The 23,561-nt window shown below is 34.7% G+C and overlaps 2 protein-coding genes, 2 long non-coding RNA genes and 1 pseudogene across 17 annotated transcripts; 4 read left to right on the forward strand and 1 right to left on the reverse strand.

Moving 5' to 3' along the window:
• Positions 1 to 1,499: 1,499 nt before the first annotated feature.
• Positions 1,500 to 8,539, forward strand: LOC104710888 (NAC domain-containing protein 60-like). Of its 10 annotated transcripts, none has more exons than XM_087463814.1 (9): positions 1,500 to 1,834; positions 2,856 to 3,109; positions 3,227 to 4,295; positions 4,397 to 4,606; positions 4,844 to 4,984; positions 5,109 to 5,198; positions 5,382 to 5,426; positions 5,533 to 5,624; positions 7,967 to 8,539. In XM_087463814.1, exons 1-3 carry the CDS (start codon positions 1,657 to 1,659, stop codon positions 3,377 to 3,379), a joined length of 585 nt encoding a protein of 194 aa, XP_087319940.1. In that variant the 5' UTR covers positions 1,500 to 1,656; the 3' UTR covers positions 3,380 to 4,295; positions 4,397 to 4,606; positions 4,844 to 4,984; positions 5,109 to 5,198; positions 5,382 to 5,426; positions 5,533 to 5,624; positions 7,967 to 8,539. The 10 variants fall into 10 exon arrangements, 7 of the variants coding, with proteins under 7 accessions (XP_087319940.1, XP_087319942.1, XP_087319941.1 ...); XM_087463816.1 differs by having other exon boundaries at positions 4,844 to 4,925; XM_087463815.1 differs by lacking the exon at positions 7,967 to 8,539 and having other exon boundaries at positions 4,844 to 4,925; positions 5,533 to 5,863.
• A 61-nt stretch (positions 8,540 to 8,600) lies between these two features.
• LOC147938147 (uncharacterized) lies at positions 8,601 to 10,253 on the reverse strand. Its single transcript, XR_015565095.1, has 2 exons — positions 9,721 to 10,253; positions 8,601 to 9,645 (listed from the first exon to the last, which is right to left on the reverse strand). It is a non-coding gene; the product is annotated as an uncharacterized LOC147938147 (long non-coding RNA).
• Positions 10,254 to 17,108: 6,855 nt separating this feature from the next.
• LOC104710886 (uncharacterized) lies at positions 17,109 to 19,106 on the forward strand. 3 transcript variants are annotated; one of them, XM_010427541.3, is made up of 3 exons: positions 17,109 to 17,244; positions 17,557 to 17,737; positions 18,760 to 19,106. In XM_010427541.3, exons 2-3 carry the CDS (start codon positions 17,582 to 17,584, stop codon positions 18,928 to 18,930), a joined length of 327 nt encoding a protein of 108 aa, XP_010425843.1. In that variant the 5' UTR covers positions 17,109 to 17,244; positions 17,557 to 17,581; the 3' UTR covers positions 18,931 to 19,106. The 3 variants fall into 3 exon arrangements, with proteins under 3 accessions (XP_010425843.1, XP_010425841.1, XP_010425842.1); XM_010427539.3 differs by having other exon boundaries at positions 17,122 to 17,291; XM_010427540.3 differs by having other exon boundaries at positions 17,224 to 17,361.
• Positions 19,107 to 20,263: 1,157 nt separating this feature from the next.
• On the forward strand, positions 20,264 to 21,429 carry LOC104715220 (putative CCR4-associated factor 1 homolog 9 pseudogene; annotated as a pseudogene). The gene has a single exon (XR_015567051.1). The product of XR_015567051.1 is annotated as a putative CCR4-associated factor 1 homolog 9 pseudogene (transcript).
• Positions 21,430 to 21,547: 118 nt separating this feature from the next.
• Positions 21,548 to 23,172, forward strand: LOC104710883 (uncharacterized). Of its 2 annotated transcripts, none has more exons than XR_015567053.1 (4): positions 21,548 to 21,835; positions 22,051 to 22,187; positions 22,514 to 22,794; positions 22,897 to 23,172. It is a non-coding gene; the product is annotated as an uncharacterized LOC104710883 (long non-coding RNA). The 2 variants fall into 2 exon arrangements; XR_015567052.1 differs by having other exon boundaries at positions 21,614 to 21,835; positions 22,514 to 22,769; positions 22,861 to 23,172.
• The last annotated feature ends 389 nt before the right edge of the window (positions 23,173 to 23,561 follow it).

Here is a 23,561-nt window from a genome sequence, read left to right on the forward strand (position 1 = left end):
TCAACGAAAGTATTGTCTTGACATTATTGATGAATGTGGTCTCTCTAGTTCATGTCCGGCTGAGTCTCCTTTAGAACAGAACCATACATTGTTGTCTTCTAAGAGTGCTCCGTATTCTGCTCCGGACCAGTATCGTCGTCTAGTGGGGCGACTTGTCTATCTCACGCACACTCGGCCTGAACTGAGTTATGCTGTTAACATTCTCGCTCAGTTTGTGCAGAAACCACTTGTGGATCATTGGGAGGCGGCTCAACATGTTGTCCGTTACTTAAAGTCTTCACCCGGACAAGGTATTGTTTTATCGTCTACGGCCTCACTCCAAGTTAATGCCTATTGTGACTCTGATTACAATACATGTCCTGCTTCTCGGCGATCCTTAACTGGTTATATGGTTATGCTTGGCAATTCTCCTCTACATTGGAAGACAAAGAAGCAGAAGCGTGTCTCTCTTTCTTCCGCAGAATCTGAATATCGCGCTATGGTTATGACTTGTACGGAACTTCTTTGGCTTAAGGAGATTTTACAGTTTCTTGGTGTCGACCACAGTCATCCTATGCGTTTGTTTTGCGACAATGAGGCTGCTCTGCATATCGCCGCCAATTCCGTCTTCCATGAACGCACGAAGTATATCGAGAGTGACTGACACTTCATTCGTGATGAGATTACTTCTGGTACTATTGCCACTGCTTATATCAACACTCATGAACAACCCGCTGACATTTTCACAAAAGCTTTGGGTCGTGATCAATTTCAGTACTTATACTCCAAGCTGGGCGTTCTCAACTTACACGCTCCATCTTGAGGGGGAGTGTTAGGACAGAGGATATTTTCTATATCTTAGGCAAAATATATTATGTAAATATTCTATATTTGTGCATCAAGTCTTGTGTAAACTATATATATTATAGGTTCATGAATAATAAAGACAACACTTTTTCTCTAAGATTTACAGAAATCACCACTTAATACAGATGGAAGCCGATGAAAATCAGGTCCTTAATTCATATCACACAAACAAACTCATGATTATCGTTATCAAAGCCAAACATTCATCCAATCATGGCGGAAGAAATCACAATCTACCGAAGATATCTATTGCTCATAGGCCATAGCTAAAAAAAAACTATCGCAATTCAACAAACTCCAAAATTCAAAATTGAGGAGAGAAGATGAGACAAACTTCCTGCGATTGTTACAGCCGGCAACAGCACGACCCAACCAACTCGTGACAGGTATCTAATAAGAGCTGGTTCAGAAAAACACTAAATAAGAATTGTTTCTTGTATATTTTGCATCAATTCTGATACTCGGTAAATGCACTAAAACGCATTCACACCATAGTAAGTAGTAACCTATTAATAAATTTAAATTTGAGCAAGAATGGTGACGTGGCAGTCATTCGTAATTATTTCAGTAACAGAGCAACACCTGTGGAAAAAAGAGAAATACTGAAACGCAGGTGTAATAAGTCTGAGTGAGTGAGCAAAGCACTCGATCGTCGCCTTCTTTTTCTGTAGTAAATATTGTATTGTCTTCTTCACGAGTCTTGTTCCCATTCCCGAGACATTTTTTTTATTCCTCTTTGTGACTCCTCAGTTTCTCAGAAGCCAAAGGGAAAGGACTCTTGATCCTCTTTCTTCCCTTATCTTTTTTTATATGGCAGCTGCACCGGTTGAGCCGGCGGTGACGACGATGTTCCCTGGCTTCAAATTCTCGCCGACGGACATCGAGCTTATTTCTTATTACTTGAAGAGGAAGATGGATGGTTTGGAGAGGTCTGTTGAGATTATACCTGAGGTTGAGATTTACAACTTCGAACCTTGGGATTTACCTGGTTCGTTTTCTTTACCCTTCTTCTTACAAAGTTAATCTTCTTGTTCTGTAATTTTGTTTTCCTCAAGTTCGGTATACTAGGAATAATTAGGTTATATATTCTTGTCGGAAGAAAAACAAAAACAAAAAGAGTGGACCTTACTATTTTCGGATCATGGGAATTTCGTTATAAAATACGACCACTAGACTAGGTTTGCTTAAAAGGGGATCTCGGGTTACAAATTTGGTATTAATTGTAGCATTTTCATGTGAATTTCCATTGAATCTCGAGTTCCATGTGAACTTAAAGTGGTATGTCAACTTTTGAAGTTTAGCCGTTTAGGTGACATGTTTGATAGGTTTCATCCTCTTTAATAGTACTTTTTTCTTGATTTTGTATATGATTGTACAAGTTTCCTGGATTGTGAAGGTTGCTTATTATACCCATGTGTCTATGTCCATATATTCGGTTGAATCTCTAGTCATGTGGTTAGTTTCTACAAATTTTGTGGAAATCAGTGTATCAGAGCAGAAGTTAAAGAGTTAAGAATGTAATTTTTTTATAAATATGAACTTCTTTCTCCTCTTGAAATTGAGGTTACATTATTTGGTATAATATTTATTTTTAATTTGTTGAAACACCAACTAAGGAAAACGTTGGATTGGTTTGAAGATGTGATAGCTTGGCTTGTGTTGGTAGCTTGTTTAAGTATAATATTATCACATTAGTTAAATGCATCTACGTATGAAAATACCTTTGTGTTTCAACGTATGCTTGATGTCTGCCCCTGATTTGCTCCTACTTGTAGTTATCTCTTTTGTGGGTTGAACCGCTACGAACTGCTTTCATTTTGTAAGTATTGACATGGAATGAAATTTTATATTTGCATAAACAAGTTCGGGCCTATGAAAATTGAGGTACTTGTTGGCTTTGTTCAACGAAATCTTCATGTTCATTGTCGGAGAAAAGTTTATGTTTCATCGTCCTTTTTATTTTCTCGTCTTGAAAATATAACAAGATTTTCGAAATGTTTTTTTCGCAGACAAGTCCATTGTAAAATCTGACAGCGAATGGTTCTTCTTCTGTGCTCGTGGTAAGAAGTATCCCCACGGTTCGCAGAACAGAAGAGCAACCAGGATGGGATATTGGAAAGCCACAGGAAAAGAACGTAATGTGAAGTCAGGTTCTGAGGTGATTGGAACAAAGAGAACGCTTGTATTCCACATTGGTCGTGCGCCAAAAGGCGGAAGGACCGAATGGATTATGCATGAGTACTGCATGATTGGAGTATCACTGGTAAACTATTTTCTGATTCTTGATGTTTTTCTTGGCCACATAAGAGTATATTGTAACACAAGGTGTTACAAAAACAGGATATTGTTATGGTTATTGAATATCTCAAGTGTTATATAGGATGCTCTAGTTATTTGCCGACTTAGGAAGAATACCGAATTTCAAGGAGCTACAATTCAAAAGGCACCACAGCCAAGTATATTACCTGACAAGCACGTAGACACTACAAGAAAACATGGATTTTACGACTACAATTGGCGACTATATATGTAGTCGTCATTTTTGGCGACTAAGTAGTGACTATTTAGCGACTATTTTACGACTACAAATATTTGGTCATATATTAGTCATTTTTTAACGACTGCATATGTTAGTCGCTAGTTTAGTCGTAATTTAGCGACTATTTTATGACTATATTGCACACCAAAATATGTAGTTGCTAAATAGTCACCAATTTAGCGACTAATATGCGACTTATAGTAAACGGTCGCTAAGAAGTCGCATATCAGTCGCTATTTAAGAAAATCATAATTTTCAAAATTTAATCCCAAACCCTTAACCAAACCCCAAGACCTAAATCATAAACTCTAAATCTTAGAAATTAATTCATAATTCATAAATTCAAAACTTAACCCCAAATCATAAACCTATACACCAAACCCTGTACTTTAAACCTTATATCTTAAATTTTAAACTTTTATAATGTATAGTATATAGAAATTAAATTATAAACCATTTAACCAAAATATAACCATTATGTGTATAAAATTAAATCTAATCTAAAACTATTTAGTGTATATATATAATTTAATACTTCCAAAAACTATTTACTTATAAAATTTATTAAATTAGTCATTGTAAAATCTGAAACTAATTGTTGATAAAAAAAAAACATAAAACTATATCATTTAGTCTGGGCTTTGAGAGGCTTTTGTACCACTTTGGATTTTGATATGAATTGAAAATTGGCCAACAAAAAAAAGAAATAAAAATCAACAAACAAAGAAACCTTCACCAACCTGTGCCTCTATTCCTCACACTACACTTAGAAAAAAAAAATCATCATCACTCTCGAAACTCTTTCGGAGAAACTCTCACTCTCATTTCTTCGAATCGCGATGACTCTGTCCGGCCAAACCTCCGACCGTATCTCCAGATCTAGAAGGGAAACTGGTTTCCGTGGGAGAAGGTTAGTTTGTTCTATCTCTATTTCCCCCTTTAAATCTGATTTTGGGATTAGGGTTTCTGGTCTACGTTTGTAATGACCTTAATCTTCGAATTGGTTTGAAGACGACATATAAGAAGCAGAAGCTGAGAGGTGAAGCGGAGGAAGACGGCATAGAAGACGAAAAAGCTAAGCCGTGGATTTATCGACGAAATTAGAAGTTGGGATCTCAAAACCGGGAAAGATCTGCTTCGATTCAAGTCGTGTGCTTCTCCGGCGCACAGCCGAAAACTTGGGTCGACTAAAGAATCAATTTTTCTATCAAGCAACAATGGGTCAAGTTCTCTTTTGCTCTCACACCTATCCTCTCCGACGTTCTTGAAGGCTTAGTAGTTGCTTTCATTTGTTATCCCTTTTTTTTTTTTTTTTTTCTTGTTCCGCTGTAGGAGCATAGATTTTCACTTTGATTCTGCTGAAAACGAGTTTGATTTATCTGCTTGATATCGGTAGCCAATGCTGATGTGATCCACTTAGTTGCCTTTTCGCGTTTCTCATCCCCTGTGTGATTGCAGATGAGGGAGGATAAGAAGTAGAAGAATGATGAAGGAGAAGTGAGGGAAGGAGTAGCGCATCAATAGCTTTGTTGCCACGCGGGTATATCTCTTGTCATTTCTTTCAAATGTCTAGCTCCATCTGTTTTGGTCTCCATGGAGGTGGGTTTCTTTTCTTTCAAAAATCCTGGAACTGCTTTGTTATTTCATCTTTTCAGAATTCTTGAGTACTTATGTGCAAAATTGTTTTGTTTTTTTTTTGCTTTCTTTGGTGGGTTTCTCTCAGATCAAGTGTCAGCTGTTTTGGTTGAGTCTTGTGGCTTAAAGAACTTAAGGCTCAACTCGGCTCTCCTCAGTGTCACCAAAGTCACCGAAGGTACTCAAACTAAGCTCTCTAAAAGCATATCACTTCTTTCACAGAGTCACCTCAGTTTTGGTGATTTTATATGATAAAATCTGGTATGTGTGTGTGTTGGTGTTTGTGTTTGTGTCTTTGAAGCTTATGGTTTGAACATGTGATTTTTGTTTACTATATTATTTTGTTGTTTGTGATCAATAGACTGGATTTGGAGAAGCTTGAAAGCGGTTGGCTGGAAGAAGATAGGTAAAACCCTTATGTTTATTTTATTACTCTTGTATTACTCTTCAATTCTTTGAAGTCACATTGTTGCATGCGTAAACCATCTGATTCAGTGTCCTATTGTTCTTAGGTCGAAGATGATGTTTGGCTTACAGAGAAAGCCACAGCCAAGCACACTCTTAGACAGAGCTCATGATGTACAACTTTATTTCAGAGCGTAAGGTAAACTTTCATTGGTTAAGACATTTTCTTATCCTATTGTATCTTTCGCTATTAAGGTACAATATATATACTTTGCTACTTATTGTTGTGAGACTTTTATTAAATCTGTCAAAGAGTCATTTGTTTAGAAGCCTCTGTTGTAATTTTTGTGAGGCTTTTTGTTGAATTTGTCAAGAGTTATTTGGTAATACCGATCTCTAGACACCTGTTTTATATGCACTCTTTAACTTGAGTCACCATTGTCGATCTTCTTACTCACACTCACGTTTTTAAGCTAGAAGACATGTTAGTTATAGTGAATTGCTTGTCCCGATTGTTTCTCATTTCTAGTCTCGATTTTGAAATTGTGTTATATTGATAATGGGAAATGAGTCCCCATGATACATTTTTTGTTTGTTTGTTCTGAAGAAATGAGTTGCTCTTGGAACATTAATGGGAACTACCTAGGCTTCAATGATGGAATACAAAGCAATTGAGAATGTGCTACAAACCATTTATTATGTAGTTTTTCATCTATTCTTATTTTTAGTTATGATTTTTAATTTTATTTTGTAATACAATTTTTTTGTAATCATGGTTTATAATAATAAATATAGTACTCAAAAAATAATGTTTTAAAACATTATTCATAATTTAAATATATTTAAAACAATTAATAAAATATATGTAATTTGTATAAATACTGTATAAATACAATAATGTATAAATACTTGAATACAACTATAGTCAGTAATTAGTCGTTAATTAGTCACTAAATTTGGTGACTACATTATGACTATTTTGCGTTGTCGTAAAATAGTCGTAACGTGGTCGCTAAATTTAGTGACTATATTATGACTAAATTTACGACTACGCAAAATAGTCGTAATGTAGTCGCTATTTGGCGACTAATTTTACGACTATTTATTTTAGCGACTCTCGATTTACGACTACTAGTTTTAGTCGCTATTTAGTCGTAACACACCGTTTAGCGACTAAATAGTGACTAATAGTGCAGTCGCTATTTGCCTGTTTTCTTGTAGTGAGACACGAATAACGCTATTTCAGAAAGTATATCTGGTTGGGAAAATATGGTTGACTTTTACTTATCAAGTGAGTCAGGGCAGGAACTACTGAGTGAAATAGCAGAATCTTCACAATCTTCACAAAATCCACAGGTTGGTCCTCTTTTATTTAGTTCTATATATATATATATATATATATATATATATATATATATATATCTTATATAATATGAGAAGGTTTTCTCCTAATTTGATGACACGACGACATTTGGCAGCGTATATTTTCGACACATGTCTTCACTTCTCAATTATTAAATTCTTTTAGTTCATTTTTCTCAAATTACATACATTATTTTTCATATGCACTAATTTTAAATGATATTTCTGTACTAAAATAATATATTGACATTTATATATGCAATGTCCTTTTTGTAATTATATATAGATATCATTTATCAATATATTATATAATTACCATAACATAATAATTTTGCAAATAAGAAAGAATTTAATATTAATATTATAATTTTGGACAAAATATTTTCAAAAATTAAATATTTAAATATTAATATCATAATTTTGGAACAATATAATGTCATAGTTATTAAATTCTTTACTAAATTCAAGCTATACAAATATTATAATATTATATTAATTATTTGTTGATAAAAAATCATATTATTTTTTCACAGTTTTTGTGCTAAAATATTTTAAAGATATAAAACAATATGATATATATATATATATATATTTTTAATAGTAATCATTAACACAATTTATTGCATATTAATTCTTTAAAATGTAACTCCCATGATGTTTGAATTTTTTTTTAAACAAATCTTTCATCATATGAATACACTTTAATGTATTAATTGCATTACAATTTGTGTTTTACGAAAAAAGAGAAAAAACACAGACAAAACCTATAGTATATTTATTCTTTCTAATGTAACTATAACTTCTATGATGTTGGCCCAAAAAAAACGGAAAAACCTCTCATACTACTACAAATTTATATATAAATAGCTAGACAAAGTCTTCATCAAACATCATATTCTACTTCTCTCATAATTTTCAACATTTTGTAATATTTAACTTTTTCTTTATATAACATTTGTAGGTTTTGAAATACATAAGTTGAGTCAAAATTTTGGAGAATATATAGAAGTGAACATGTGAAATGTGATTATTCATTAGAAAGATTTAGATGAAGAAGGTTTTAGGCACATAATGCATTCTCACTTGTATATATATATTTTCTGTTTGTTAACATTGTTTTATACGGGTATGTTGCGAGTTGACATGATCTGATTCCCATAAATTTATCCATATTTTAAGGTTCCTAGTGAAGAAGATTTCTATGCGGATATACTGAGGGATGAAATAGTGAAGCTAGATGATCCGGCGGTCTCCGGTAATACACTTATCAATGTACCGAGGCTTCAAACAGAGTCCAACACCACAAGAGTACTTCCTTTACCCAACATGGTAGACAAACAAATGCAATCATTGCTACAGAAACTGCCATTACAAAATGACACTGGAGAAGAAAACAACATATCCATGTCAAATTGCTTTATCGGTATATACTCGATTAAGTCTATAAACCGAGCGCGGTGGGACGTCGTTGTTTGGGCGCTTGTTATGATAGCCGTGTTGGTATTTTATCTAGTGTGATGCCATAGAAGACTTTTTCTAGGCAGTTTGCATGGTTATGTCTTAATGTTGAGAGAGATCTTGTAACTGTTAGGCTTAGTTTACGTTATCATTCTCTCCATTATATATTAAGAATTGTATTGTAGTGTCTATGTGTACCAAGAATATGATTCTATGAATATGAGGCTCTCGAGAGATATGTAATTCTGTTTCACGCAGATTTTATGTTTTTATAAATTCATTTTCAACCCACAATAGCAATGCTATTGCAATTATAGTGTCTCATTTTACTTGTAAATCTAACGTGATCTTGTGCTTTATGTATGAACATGTCTCTTTCCACTAGTCCAAAACAACATCTTCTTTAGGTATTTTCACTTCTACTGTTAGTATACCAATGATCACTTGGTGAATCTGATTGTTCCATTCCTCTAAAACCAACAAAACTATCCTTATCTTCTTCGTTTGTGGCATTATCTTCTTCTTAAGTAACCTCGACAGATATATTTTGTCTGCCATAAAATTTAATAGTTTTCCCAATAATACATCGAGCTTTCTTGAGTGCACTTCTTCACCTCGAGTTGCTTCCCATGGCTGGCGTAGTATTCTGGTGGGTAGAGACCTCCTTAGAAAAGGCATTGGATGGACGGTGGGAAATGGTGAGGATATTAACGTCTGGAACGACCCATGGCTCTCTCTCACGTCCCCAAGGGCGCCTTTTGGTCCTCCTACTGCCTCCTCTGCTGACTTACGGGTACAGGATCTACTTTGCCCAACTTCAAATGAATGGAACTTGGACGTCATTCGTCAAACTTTACCTCAGTATGAGGAAGATATAAGGAAAATAATTACCAGTGTGGGGCCCTCTTTGGACTCTCTGGTTTGGTTGCCTGAAAAATCAAGATTGTACTCGACTAAATCGGGTTATGCTCTAGCTAAGGAGTTCCCTGTTCACAAGGACTGCAACTCCTTTGACTGGCTCAAGTTTGTGTGGAATCCCAAAATTTCACCAAAACTGAAAATGTTCCTTTGGAAAGCAAAAGCTGGGGCCCTTTCTTTGAGTTCAAACCTGTCTAGGAGGGGTATCCCAAATGTGGCAGGTTGCAAAAGATGTGGTGCTCTTGAAGATGAACTTCATTTATTTTGGAACTGTGACTTTGCAGGTGAAGTATGGAACTTGGTACCGTTCGCATCCCAACCAAATTCTTCCCAGATCACGTCCCTGCAAGAGTGTTTACAAGAAGTGGGAAAATTGGGATGCCTCCCCCCGGCTGGTATAGTTTCAACTCCAATTGCCCCCTGGATTATGTGGAACCTATGGACTGCTAGGAACTCTCTCCTCTTCGAAGACCGCCACTTCTCTGCAAAGGAAGTCTACGTCAAAACAGTTACTGAAGCACGAATTTGGCAAAATGCTCAACTAGACATCCACAAACCGTCTCCGCTGCGCCCACCACCTCAAGTCCCTCCTTCCTCTCCTCTAGAAACTTTCACTTGCCATGTGGATGCAGCATGGAATCCAGATACAGGATTGAGTGGAGCTGGCTGGATTATTAAGGATCCCTCCGGGTTTCCCCTGTCCCAGTCGTCTTCCTCTCGTCCTTTTGTGCCGTCTGCACTCGTTGCAGAAGCGTTAGCGATCCCAAGTGCTATGCTCGACATCACCTCAATCGCTCATTCTATTCCAATCCGATCTTTATTGATCTTCTCTGACTCCCAAGTCCTCATCAAGCTGCTCAAGACTGATGGATGCCTTAAGGAGTTGAAAAGCGTTCTTCATGACATCTTTTGTCTTTCAAACGCTTTCACATCTATCTGTTTTAACTTTATTCCTCGTTCAAATAATTCAGAGGCAGATGCTCTTGCTAAATCTGCTCTCTGGTCTGCTTCTTCTGTAGTCTCTTCTCCCATCTGTGGAGTTGGACTCTGTTATTTTTTTTAATATAAGCGGTTTGATCAAAAAAAAAACAAGATGAAAACTTGGGTTCTAAAGATTTCTTTTTTTTTTTTTTTATTAAAGTGGATTCCTACAAATTTCAAATTGACATAAGCACTTCAGATTCCCCCTTTGTTTTGTCACGTTTTGTGACATGATCTTTTGTTCTCAAACATCATTTCATAATTCACCTTTTCTTTGCTAATTTACTAATATTGGATCCTTGATTTTAATGGATTTAGAAATCCAAATTAAATCATGTGTTATTCAATCATTCCTTTTAAAATCTTTATTAAAATTCTGTGTTATTGGATCTATGAATTATAAATCCTAATTAAAATCACCCCTTATTCATTATTAAAGATTTGAGTATGGATTTGATTTCATATTGGATTTGGATGGATTTGAAAAGATGTTTTACTTGTAAATATAGGAATTGGAAATCCTTGGTCTCCACCTAGTTATTTGGGTGGATTTGGAAAAAAAAAAAAAAACACCCCCTACGTATAATAGCAAACATACAGAACTATCATAATAGCAAACATATTTTTCCTCTCTACATTATCGTTATATTGATTTTAAGCCATTTATCTACACAGTCTACATGGAAGACATGTGCGCATGGCAGCTCTCTTACATCTTCGTCATCTCCATATCTAGTCAAGCAGATGCAACAGCTCTGCAAAACCAAATGCAGACAATTGTTAATAATTGAAGATAAGGACATTGTACGCCTATATACAATTGACGTAATATTAAACCAACGATAATGAAACGTAATAGCATACAGATCATGAAACGTAATATTAAACATAATATTATCGTAATATTAAATGTAATATTTCTGCATTATTGTAATAGCAAACCAACGACAAAAAGATCATGAAACACCTAGTAAAAATAATTTAACCTATAAGACCAGACATAACGATACCGAGAGAAAGAAATTCTTTAATGAGAAAGCAGAAAATGTGTTCCTCGGCCAGTGGTAGTCAGTAATAATAATTAGCACTATCACGTTACGCTTAATCCAACCATAACGTTCATCAGTGGACATGCTAACAAAGACTTCTTTCATTCCTAACTGGTGAATCACTTTGACTGCGTCGTAACGAACATTTTTTTTTCAAATTAGGAACTTCTTTGATAGCTTTCGATACATTATTTCTTTTCTTCTCGACCTCTCTTTGTTCTTACAACCCAAGAACAATAAAGAGAATATGCCAATTAGTGGAGAGAGACAATAACATCAAACATGTGGACTGATTCACTTGAGCGTGATACGTGAGAGATTATTTTTATAAATTCTATTTTCTTTTTATAAATTTTGAATTCTATTCTAGGATTTTCAAATCCACTTTCTTTGACTTTCAAATCCACATTATTTGATTTTCAAATCCATATTATTTGATTTTAAAATCCATGGATTCCATGTGGATTTCCAAATCTTATAAGGATTTCTAAATCCACTAAATCCAAGGATCCAATAACCCCAGTATTGCTTCTATGGAATTATCATACTTGTAAATTTAAAAATATATAGAGAATTAGGGGTGTTATGTTACAATTCTCAAACTATAGCTAAATTACTAAGGGAAAGAGGTCAAAAAAATTCCCAACTTTCAAATTTGGGACGTTTTAATCACCAACTTGCATGAAGCCATTTTAATCACAAACTTTTCGTTGATTTGGCCATAAAATAGCAAAGTTTTGTTGACCTCGCCGTTTTAGGCACATCGTTTATTCTCTGTTAAAGATCTCAAAAACAGAGTAAATTGCATGTTATCTGCTACCGATTAGCATAAACAACCACATTTTTTACGTCAAAAACAACATCGTTTACCAAATTGAAGACACTAAATCTCCAAATCGATTCCAATTTCACAAATACATAATCCTAGAAAGAAAACCCCAAATTATCTCTACACCATCGATGGCACACCACATTCACCTATGCAACCAGATGTGTCAAAGCTTGAGCTTAAACTCATCGGAAGAGAGAGGTTGTAGAAGAAATTTTGGTATTATAGAGAGAATTTGGGGTTTTCTTTCTAGGATTAGGGATTTAATAAACGTCGTGCCTAAAATGGCGAAGTCAACAGAACTTTGCTATTTTATGGTCAATTCAAAAAAAAGTTTGTGATTAAAATGGCATCTTGAAAGTTGGTGATTAAAACGTCCCAAATTTGAAAGTAGGAGATTTTTATGACATTTTTCCCAAATCTTATATAATATGAGAAGGTTTTCTCCTAACTTTGATGACACGACGACATTTGGCAGCGTATATTTTCGACACATGTCTTCACTTCTCAATTATTAAATTCTTTTAGTTCATTTTTCTCAAATTACATACATTATTTTTCATATGCACTAATTTTAAATGATATTTCTGTACTAAAATAATATATTGACATTTATATATGCAATGTCCTTTTAGTAATTATATATAGATATCATTTATCAATATTTTATATAATTACCATAACATAATAATTTTGCAAATAAGAAAGAATTAAATATTAATATTATAATTTTGGACAAAATATTTTCAAAAATTAAATATTTAAATATTAATATCATAATTTTGGAACAATATAATGTCATGGTTATTAAATTCTTTACTAAATTCAAGCTATACAAATATTATAATATTATATTAATTATTTGTTGATAAAAAATCATAATATTTGTTTCACAGTTTTTGTGCTAAAATATTTTAAAGATATAAAACAATATGATATATATATATATATATATATATATATATATATTTTTTTTTTAATAGTAATCATGAACACAATTTATTGCATATTAATTCTTTAAAATTTAACTCCCATGATGTTTGAATTCTTTTTTTAAACAAATCTTTCATCATATGAATACACTTTAATGTATTAACTGCATTACAATTTGTGTTTTACGAAAAAAAGAAAAAACACAAACAAAACCTATAGTATATTTATTCTTTGTAATGTAACCATAACTCCTATGATGTTGGCCCAAAAAAAACTGAAAAACCTCTAATACTACTACAAATTTATCTATAAATAGCTAGACAAAGTCTTCATCAAACATCATATTCTACTTCTCTCATAATTTTCAACATTTTGTAATATTTAACTTTTTCTTTATATAACATTTGTAGGTTTTGAAATACATAAGTTGAGTCAAAATTTTGGAGCATATATAGAAGTGAACATGTGAAATGTGGTTATTCATTAGAAAGATTTAGATGAAGAAGGTTTTAGGCACATAATGCATTCTCACTTGTAAATATTGTTTCAAATACCTATTTTGTATATCAATATTGTAATTTGTTTTTCTTTTGATCCATTTGATAAATTTTTAAATAAAAGTTTTAGTTTTAGATCATAATTCATAAATCCTAATAGATTTTATATCTTAGTCACAATATTTATGCTAGTTATTACCCATGCTATATTTTATACAAGTGTGTTTGTATGTATTACCCATAAAAATGAGTTTAAACAAATATTAACTGTTTCGAATAGTATTAATTTAGATTTGTTCCTTAACGTTACAACTGTATTTGTATGTATTCATTAACTTTATTTCCGATAACTATTTCCATGGTCCTTTATTTTATTTATAGGTTATGATTTCGGATGACAACGGTTTTGCGATTGTTTAGGGTTTAGGGTTTAGGATCGGGGAAGATTGGGACGTCTAAGTGATATATATCTCATTATATGGGTTTCCAAAGCTATGTGATTCTTCCAAATTCAGTTTTTATTTTCTTCCATGATCGATTGTTGATGATGTGATTATAGTTCTAACCCGCAAGCGGAGCAAGGCAATGGGTAAGCTAATAGTTCTTACCCTAAGCTAATCCCAATTGCATTAGTTATCTGTTTAATGAAATTAATTAAACAGAGAATGAAGGAAGAGCATGAGTTTCGACTCAAGAAGAGGTTATTCGAGAAATTCAAGCTATTGTCTCGCCCTTCTTGGAGGTGTCTGGTTTTAGAAAATATTAATGTTTTATAGATTATGTTAAAAGCGGACAAACTAACACATAATGTCCATGCTCAGTCGCATTTTATTTTATACGTAATCAATGTTCTTTTCCCCAACGTAAAAATGTTTGTACGTCTTGATTGTGCATCAAAACATGAAGAGCTCTATATATTATGAGATACAGACTAAATATTTTAAAGTAACCTTTCATATTAACAAAAAATTTCAGTTTAATGCTTAACTAATTAATAGTAATTCATTTTAAGTGACTGAGAATACTTATTCAAAATAAATAAATAAATAACAAACATAAAAATAATTTATCGAAACACAAAATATAAAATTTTAAATATTTTCTTAAATATAAATTATGTTAAAATTATTATAAAGTTATCTCGCGCAATGCTAAAATTATTATAAATTATGTTAAAATTATTATAAAATTATGTTAAAATATTTGCTTACAGGGACCCATGAGCTTTAGCTAGAGCAGCCATGAACGGTTCCATCTTTGTGATAGCATTCAGATAATACATCTCTTAGGTCTTGGTTCATGTCACTGGCCTCTCTTTGTTCATTCCTCAGTCACCTCAAAACAGGAGACCTGTCTCGTCAGTAATAAAACCAAAGTTGTTAGCTGCCAGAAGAGAAAAAGCCCCATCCATGATTCTTGTTAAAGGCTACTTTTATCAATAAAGATCACTCTAAATTAGTGTCCAGCTCCGCTCCTTTCTCTAAGCCAGTCTCGTACATATGATTTTAATCATAGCTAAAGCAAGTGATTTATATAATTTTCTTTTTCCCTACTTTATGATATGTTGTCTTTTACTGTGGATCGTAACTAAAGCAAGAGTTTTTGAATGAAGAGATATATAGTTACTTTTAGTCTTTTTACTTGATATTTTCGGCAAGAAAAGTTGATGTTGCAAAGCAGGATCGGAGAGATCCATCCTTTCTCACCAGTCTCTCTCTCTGAAAGAAAATAGCAGAAAGGCTGTAAGGCTATCTGAAAATGATTTTTGTATTGTCTTTTGTTTGTGCCACTAGGTTCCATATAGCTGGTAAGAACATATAGCTGGTAACCATAGTGTTGTTTGCTGTTGTCTCTGTTTGTTGTTTGTTTCGGTCATTGCCTTGTTGTCTCTGTTTGTTGTCCCCATAGTGTTGTTTGCTGTTGTTCTCTGTTTGTTGTTTGTTTCGGTCATTGTTTTGTTGAATATTGTTGTCTATTATTGGTACTGTGTTTTGTTTTTGTCTCTGTTTTGTTGTTGTCCCCATAGTGTTGTTTGTTGTTGTTTCTGTTTGTTGTTGATTCTGGTCTGATAACTGTCTTATGATTTGCAGATGGATTCATCATCTCCAAATTTTGATGATGACGAGAGAGAAATACACGAAGAAGAAGAGGTTCTAACACCTCGAAGGAGCAAAAAGAAACACACTCGTAATGAAGGATCCGAGTCTGAGCAGCCTGAGTCTAAGACCCAAAAGACTCTCAACCCAAGATCAAATGTATGGCAACATTTCACAAGAATGAAGGACAATCGTGACAAATGCAACTGCAACTATTGTGGGAAGGAATTCAGTTGTCCAACAAAGTCAGGGACAAAAACCTTGTGGAATCATCTAAAAATATGCAAGGCATATTTGGCATGGGAAGACTGTCAAAATCCATCCGAAGGTCAACAGGTTATTAGTAAAGATGGGAGTTTACAATCTGGAAAAGTGCCTGAGCATATCTTTAGAGAAGCATTGAATGAAATGGTGGTGATTGGAGAGTTACCATTGTCGTTTGTAGAATGTCCTGCAATGAGACATTTTTGCAACAAGGTGCCACTTCTATCACTGTTTTCTTATGTTTTTAATACATGATTCTAATACATGATGCTAATCAATTTTTTTTTCTTATGTAATCCACTTAGGTGAACCTTTACAAGCCACATTCAAGAAGGACAACAGGAAGAGACATAGTAAAGATTTTTGTTGAGAGGAAAGCTACTCTTAAAAAATGGTTTCTCACAACCAAGCAAAGAGTCTCACTCACAACTGATATATGGGTTTCCTCTGTAACTGGTATGGTTTTATGATTAATGTTTCTAGTCAATTGCAATATATTATGATTAATGTTTCTACTCAATTAGTGAAGATTCTTATCAATGTTTTTTTTTAATTCACAGGTTCAAGTTATATGGTTATAACTGCCCACTACATTGATAAGAATTGGCGTCTAAAGAAGCTAATTATAGGATTCAAGCATGTCGAAGATCACAGAGGTAAAACAATCGCCAATACACTGCTGAAATGTCTAGCTGAATGGGGAATAGAAAGGCTATTTACTATTACTGTTGATAATGCAACAGCTAATACTAGTGCTTTGAGTCAGTTTCAGTCTGCTTTCTCTTTAGTTAGTGAGGATTCTCTGGTTTTGGGTGGAGAGTTTATGCATATGAGATGCGCTGGACATATCATTAACTTGATAGTGAAGGATGGACTGACTGAGATTGATTCAAGTGTGACTGCAATCCGCAAAGTGTGACTTGATAGTGAAGGATGAACATTTGAACATTTGACATTGCTTTGAACAGGATCGGGTTTTGATCGGGTTTTGGACAACCCGATCGGGTTCTTCGGGTTTCGGGTATACCCGAACAAAACCCGAACCCGAATGAACCCGATCCGAACCCGACCCGATAGTATATAAAACCCGATCGGGTACAATATGTGTCAACCCGAAAACCCAAAAACCCGAAAACCCGAACCCGATCGGGTTCGGGTACCCGAATGCCCAGGGCTATCGCGCATCACTCACGCGAGTCTACGATCTCGCGCATCACGCGGATCGATTTTGGAAAAAAAAAAAAAAAAAAAAAAAATGGTAGGAGTCACCTGAAACATTTATACCTTCTTTGCGCATTCAGGGAACCTCAGCTCCTTTTTACATTTCTCTACTAACACAAAACTTATTTGGTGTTTTCTGATTACGAATTCGATTTTGGAAGATCTCGTATCCAGTTTCACCATTCGCGACCCTAACGGAGGAGGTGGTCAGGTCGATCGATCATGAAGTTTGGTTATTCCTCTGGTCAAATTCGATTTGTAAGTTCCAAGATCATCTTATTCGCTTCATTGGGTCTTCGTTTTTTTTTTGCGGTTGCTGAGGAAATGGGTAGATTAAAAATTGAATCTTTTTGATCTTAGAGGTTGATGATGCGTTATTGCTTAACTTTATTAATTATAGGTGGAGATAATGATTTGATTAGTAAGTTGAAATTGAATTTTATGTGTGTTTTTGAGTTGGTAGGCTTGTAAAATAGTTTAAAAGGAGATTGATTATGAATTTGGCTAATTTCTTGGGGGACAGGTGTTTTAAAGCAACTGATATAGCAATGTCGAAGCCAATCTTGCTCGTGTTTCTGCTAGTTATACTTATAGTCACCTCTCAGTTTGAATGGAGACAACCACTTGTTGAGTTAGATACAGCCACCAGCTTGTCTCAGAAACAGCAGCAAATTTCAGATAGGGAAGAAGCTGTTAAAGAGAAGGTACTGGTTTTTTTCTAACTCTTTCATGTGTTTCCCTTTAGAAGACAGAGTATTTCTAGTTGTTTGTAGGAGACCTGGACTAGCCTAGATGTTGTAAACATCAGAATAGGTGTGTGTGTGTGTGTGTGGAGTGGCTACCTTAGTCCTTAGTGTTCTGATAATTAAGCTTCACTTTCTTCTGTGCGTTGCTTGGTGTGATACTTCAGATTCTTATTCTTGCATTTGGTAAATCATTTTTTAAGCTTTGGTTTGTTGTCTTAGGAAATGTCTTCATTACCATGGGATCTGTTGTTTTTGAGTTGTCTTTATTATTTGCTTTGATTACTTTAAATGGGACTTCCTGCAATTCTAAATGTCTTCTTGGATTGGATTCTGTGTCGGGATGTCTGGAAATCTCCAATAAGAATTTTTAAAACTGTGTTCAACTGTTTGCTTGGATTGCTAAATGGGGTTTCTCTCTAATGGCATAAGATAATTGATAGAAGTGGAATACTTATAAGACTTGCTTTATGTCTGTGATTGATCTTACATTACCATAAGGATCCAGTTGGATTGATAGTCATTGAGTAAACCTCAGGTTTCCGCTTAGTCCTGACCTCAAAGTATTATCTTTCTAGTCTACACCTTCCCTTACTAATCTATTTTGAGGCAATCTTTTATCTCTGTGGATCAGGAATGAGTAGCAATGCTAGGATCACACGTTTCATATAGACTACTGCAATGAAACTTGTAATAGCTGCAAATCCAAGAGTTTAAATGAAGTCAGGTAGAACGATTAGGTAGCTTGTAGCTTTCGGCACTCAACATGATATGAGTTCCGAGCTTGTGCGTTTTTCATATTTATGCTCGTAGGATGGTTCTCGCTTAGGGACTTTTCAGTGACCATCTACAAAAAGCTGATATTTTAAAGGATCTAAAAGGCTCCCCTTACTTTAGTGTGTTTCTGTTAAGCTTGGCTATTATTGATCTGTTTTTCTCAGGGGGAACGTTAAGTCTGACCGCAAAGTTCACCGTTTTTACAGATCATCATATCACAAGAGAGACATATCCAGAGGCTAAATGAGCTTGTGAGGAGTCTTCAGTTGCAGTTGCTGCGATGCAAGGGAGAGAATGAGACCCAAAATGCCACCAAAAGCTATCATGTAAACAAACAATTCATCGAGGTCGAAAGGAAACAAATCCTGGAAGGCTAAACTCAGCTACGGAAAACATTTCTAAATAACTGAATCGGTATGTAAAAGTTGTGAAAGAAAACCACTCTTTAATTTTGTGTTGAAATGTTGTATTGAAGTGTATCTGACCCGTATCAGTGTTAAGAACAAACAAGAGATCTTTGTTGAATCTAATCGAATGGTTTGTTTACAAGCTACGAATTAGAGTTTGTAATGTAATGATAACCCAGCTCACGCAGGAGCAAACACAAAACACCAATTCAATTGGATAACCCTCTCTCACGAACCCCAGTCTCTCCTTTTATACTTGAAACGTCTTCACTCGATCACAGCCTCTTCTCTCTTGCCAGCTCAGCATCTCTATATGCCACATCAACTTCCACATTCAAAAGATCTTGCTCGAATTTGGAATGTATTGTCTAGGTCCTCTAGGAGGACTAACAACTTGTGTTGTATAGCCAACACTTATGTTGCCACATTTGTTTTGATGATCGATCCAAACCCAAACTTTTAACTAATAAATTATTTAAGATAGTGACCTTTTCCCCTTAAAGAAATATTCAAAGAATTTGAGATTTACGACACGATTTACATACGCAAAAACACTTTAAAAGTTTGGACTCTTGTTATCCATCAACTTGAGACTTCCCCCTTTTTGTAGTCCATCCAATACTCCCAATTGACTTAAATAATAATATTTGTTGGATTTTGATATTCGTTGTAATATCGGCCACATGTAATTGGATTAATATTTGTTTTTATCTAACTAATTTCTGTGTATTTTATACAAACAGAGAAAAAAAACAAAAAAAAACGTATTTTTATAAAGGCACACACTACTGTACTTGTTTATAAAATTAGTACTACCAAAATGACTTGCACTGGTTTACAATTTGTAGATATGTTTTTTGTTTGTTTTTTATTTATTTTTGAACCACACAAGTCAACCCAAATAGCTTAATTAGTTATATTTAGTTATTCAGTTACATATACATCTCTATAAAGAAAAATACATTGGTTTTGGTCTTTTGGATATGAATCATATAATCTTCCCCCCAAAAAATGGAAATTCACTGAATCCAAGATTTATACATTCCCTTTGTGTAAAAAGCAAGCATACATATTAGTGTATATATAACATATGAACCAATCATACAAAATACTAACAATAAAATATTAAATACAATTAATTTTCTAAATAAAAAAACTTGCAAAACAAACAAAAAAAACTCCTAAGTTTTATGTTTGCTACAACATAATTAATATTCAGTGTATAGCATCATTAGAAAAATGTATACTAATAAATAAATAATTAGTTATTAAACCCAGTAGAGAGAGTGGCCAAGTTGGACCGAGGAGGAATCAAGTTACGTTACAGGGAGAGTCAAACACAACTTGACGCGTTTCTCTCGTCCCACGTCTTCTTCCTCGCAACTCCTCACTCTGTTTCTCATTTGTCATATATATTCACAACACACACTGGCTCTTATCCCCAAATCATAAACTCAAACCTTTTCTAAATTCAATTTATTCAATGGCTATCACCAAATCGAACAAAGATCACAAACCATGCGGTGGTGGCGGCGTCGTCACCACCGTCGTGACTCGCGAAGTCTGGGCGGAGAATCTCGAATCTGAATTTGCACTAATCAGCGAAACCATCGACGATTATCCATTCATCTCCATGGACACTGAGTTCCCCGGCGTGATTTTCAAATCCGATCTCCGATTTACAAACCCCGGCGATCTCTACAGTCTACTTAAAGCCAACGTCGACGCGCTCAGCTTAATCCAAGTCGGTCTCACTCTCTCCGACGCCAACGGTAACCTCCCGGATCTATTTGGTGACGGACGGCGGTTCATTTGGGAGTTTAATTTCCGAGACTTCGACGTGGCGCGTGACGCACACGCTCCTGATTCCGTCGAGTTGCTTCGTCGGCAAGGTATCGATTTCGAGCGGAACCGCCGCGAGGGGGTTTGTTCGGAGAGGTTCGCGGAGCTGATGATGTCGTCGGGGCTTGTTTGTAACGAGGACGTGAGCTGGGTGACTTTTCATAGCGCGTACGATTTCGGTTACCTGATGAAAATCCTCACGCGCCGTGAGCTGCCCGGCGCGTTAGGGGAGTTTAAGCGCGTGATGAGAGTTCTGTTTGGTGAGCGCGTGTACGATGTGAAGCATATGATGAAGTTTTGTGAGAGGAGATTGTATGGCGGTTTAGACCGGGTTGCGAGGACGCTTGAAGTTAACCGGGCAGTTGGGAAATGTCATCAAGCCGGTTCGGATAGTTTGCTCACGTTGCACGCGTTTCAGAGGATGAGAGATTTGTATTTTGCTCAAGATGGGCCGGAGAAGCATGCTGGGGTTTTGTATGGGCTTGAGGTCTTTTAAGGGGTGTACTGAATTTTTTTTTTTTTTTTTTTTTTTTTTTTAATATTCAATTGATTAACTCAATTAGTCCTTGTAGCTAATGTTCTTTTGGTAAGAGGAAATATATAGAGAAATATCTTAAAATAGCACAATTCTATGTTTTTCTTCCAAAACTAGCATATATGCTCAACCTTTCCAAAATTAGTATTTTTATTTTATTAATATTTCCTTAAGATAATTATTAAATTTATAACAAAAAAAGAAAAACATATTTTCACGAGCTTCTTCTTCTTCACCAAACAAATTTGAGATTAACGATGAATATGCAGATCTGGAGAAGCTGTAAAATTGGTAAATCAAGCTCAGATTTATAAGCAGAGAACTAAGATTTTGGATTTCTCTACGCATGTGTCTGATCTCGAATCGGAGTCATCAGATCTCCGAGAACTTGTCACCAAGAAAGATAAATAAATTGCCAAGCTGCAATCTCATGTTGATTCTCTCCATGCTTCTCTCTCCATTGCGTTTCAAATGCTTTCTCTCGCCGATGGTGAAAAGGTTAGACCCGGTTTTGACTTTTTTTTAATCCGATGTGTTTTTTGATTTGACTATCTTGTTCTTCGGAAAATTGGAGGAGAGTTTGATAAGAGTGAATGCTTCATTGTCTAATATTATGAAGAGACTTCAAATAAGGTGATTTGAATTCAATTTCAAATTTGACTTGGGTCTCTTTGTTTCAAATTTTGGGAATGAGTTTTGTGAATTATGTGCAGCTTGAGAGTTTTACGGAGACATTTATGATGTCTCTTCAAGATGATGACCAAAATGTTTGGATTTATCTTGGGGGTTTATAACAGGCAGACCCGATTTATCTACAGATTATTGGCAGGCATAACACAAAACATTTGAGGTATTTTAGTGAAATCTTGTGTCAATCTACTAACATGGATGGTTAATATTGTCTGCTTTTATCAAATTTTCATGTGATGACACTCCATTAAAAGTTGTCAAGAAAAGAGAGGGACAAGCTAGTGTTCCTGGTAGAGATCAGTTTGCTTATTGCTTTGGAATTTCATTCATAGGTTAATATCATAGAGTTTCTCACACAAATATTGATTGAATTACGCCTTTGTAAAAAATTTAGGAATCATAGTTGAACCTTTAGGAAGGGACCCTTAAATATTAAGAAGGCCTTCCTAAACGGATTTTATGACATCTCCTTATAATTTTGGGCAGGTATATGGTAATGATGAATGGTCTTACGGGTATTGTGAGGAACTATGTATTCAGCTGTCCTGTGGTACGAATCCAATGTACACATATCGTGAGAAAATTGTTCTTGGGAAGACAGATTGCACACCCTTCATGGTAAATCAGATCTTGTGTGAGCTCAGCAGGGAATGGCCAAGATAAACTTATGATTTTCTGTCAAAAAATTGCAATCACTTCTGCTATGTACTCTGTGACAAGCTTGATGTGCCAAAGATCCCATGTAAAGCCATAATTTGAGGATTAGAGTAAGTATGTTTATGTGTGTTGGCCTTCAAGGCTCATGTGACTGCTTAGGTTCTGTCTCTTAACAGGTTGGGTGACTCGCTTTTCTCATGTTGGTGACACAGCCTTGGAAGTGGAAGAAAACACAGCAATGTATACACAGCTGAGTACATAATATGTAATGCTACTAGTCTAAAGATGGCGACATTCTCGACAAAATGTAGAAACAAAAATCATCGTATGTTAAGGATGTTAAAGCCTACGGGCAAAGTTTCAAAGACATGTCAGCTTGTGTATGATTAACTCTTATGCCGTGTGTGTCTCTACCCAAGAATACACATAGCTAGGTTCTTAATTACTTATACATTTTGTTAACATATTGAAAGAAAAAAGTTACACTACATGTAAGATCAATGCTTTTAGCCACATAGATGCTGGTTTCAAATATTTAAGACGACCTTTATAAAATTCAAGGAGTCTTCCTAAACATTATGGAATCCTTCCTAAACTTAGAGATATATGTATAAATCTCTTTATTTATTTTTTGTTCCAATATATCACAAATTACTTCATTAGTAAGGGGTAATGTATCACAAATCTCTTCTTTTGTTCTCAATGAAAGCCTTCCTGATTAGAGAAATCCTTACTAAATATGTAAGAATCATTCCTAATTTTCAAGAAGTCTTTCATGAATTTGAATTAATGTTTTTACAATCTCTTGTAAGTTGTTTTGGCCGATTTTTATAAAATTTTAATTTCTTAAAACTTTTTCATGAAAGTCTTCTTGAAT

The sequence above is a fragment of the Camelina sativa genome, chromosome 9 (genome assembly GCF_030686135.1).
Source record: "Camelina sativa cultivar CO46 ecotype springtype chromosome 9, ASM3068613v1".
Classification (NCBI taxonomy): domain Eukaryota; kingdom Viridiplantae; phylum Streptophyta; class Magnoliopsida; order Brassicales; family Brassicaceae; genus Camelina; species Camelina sativa.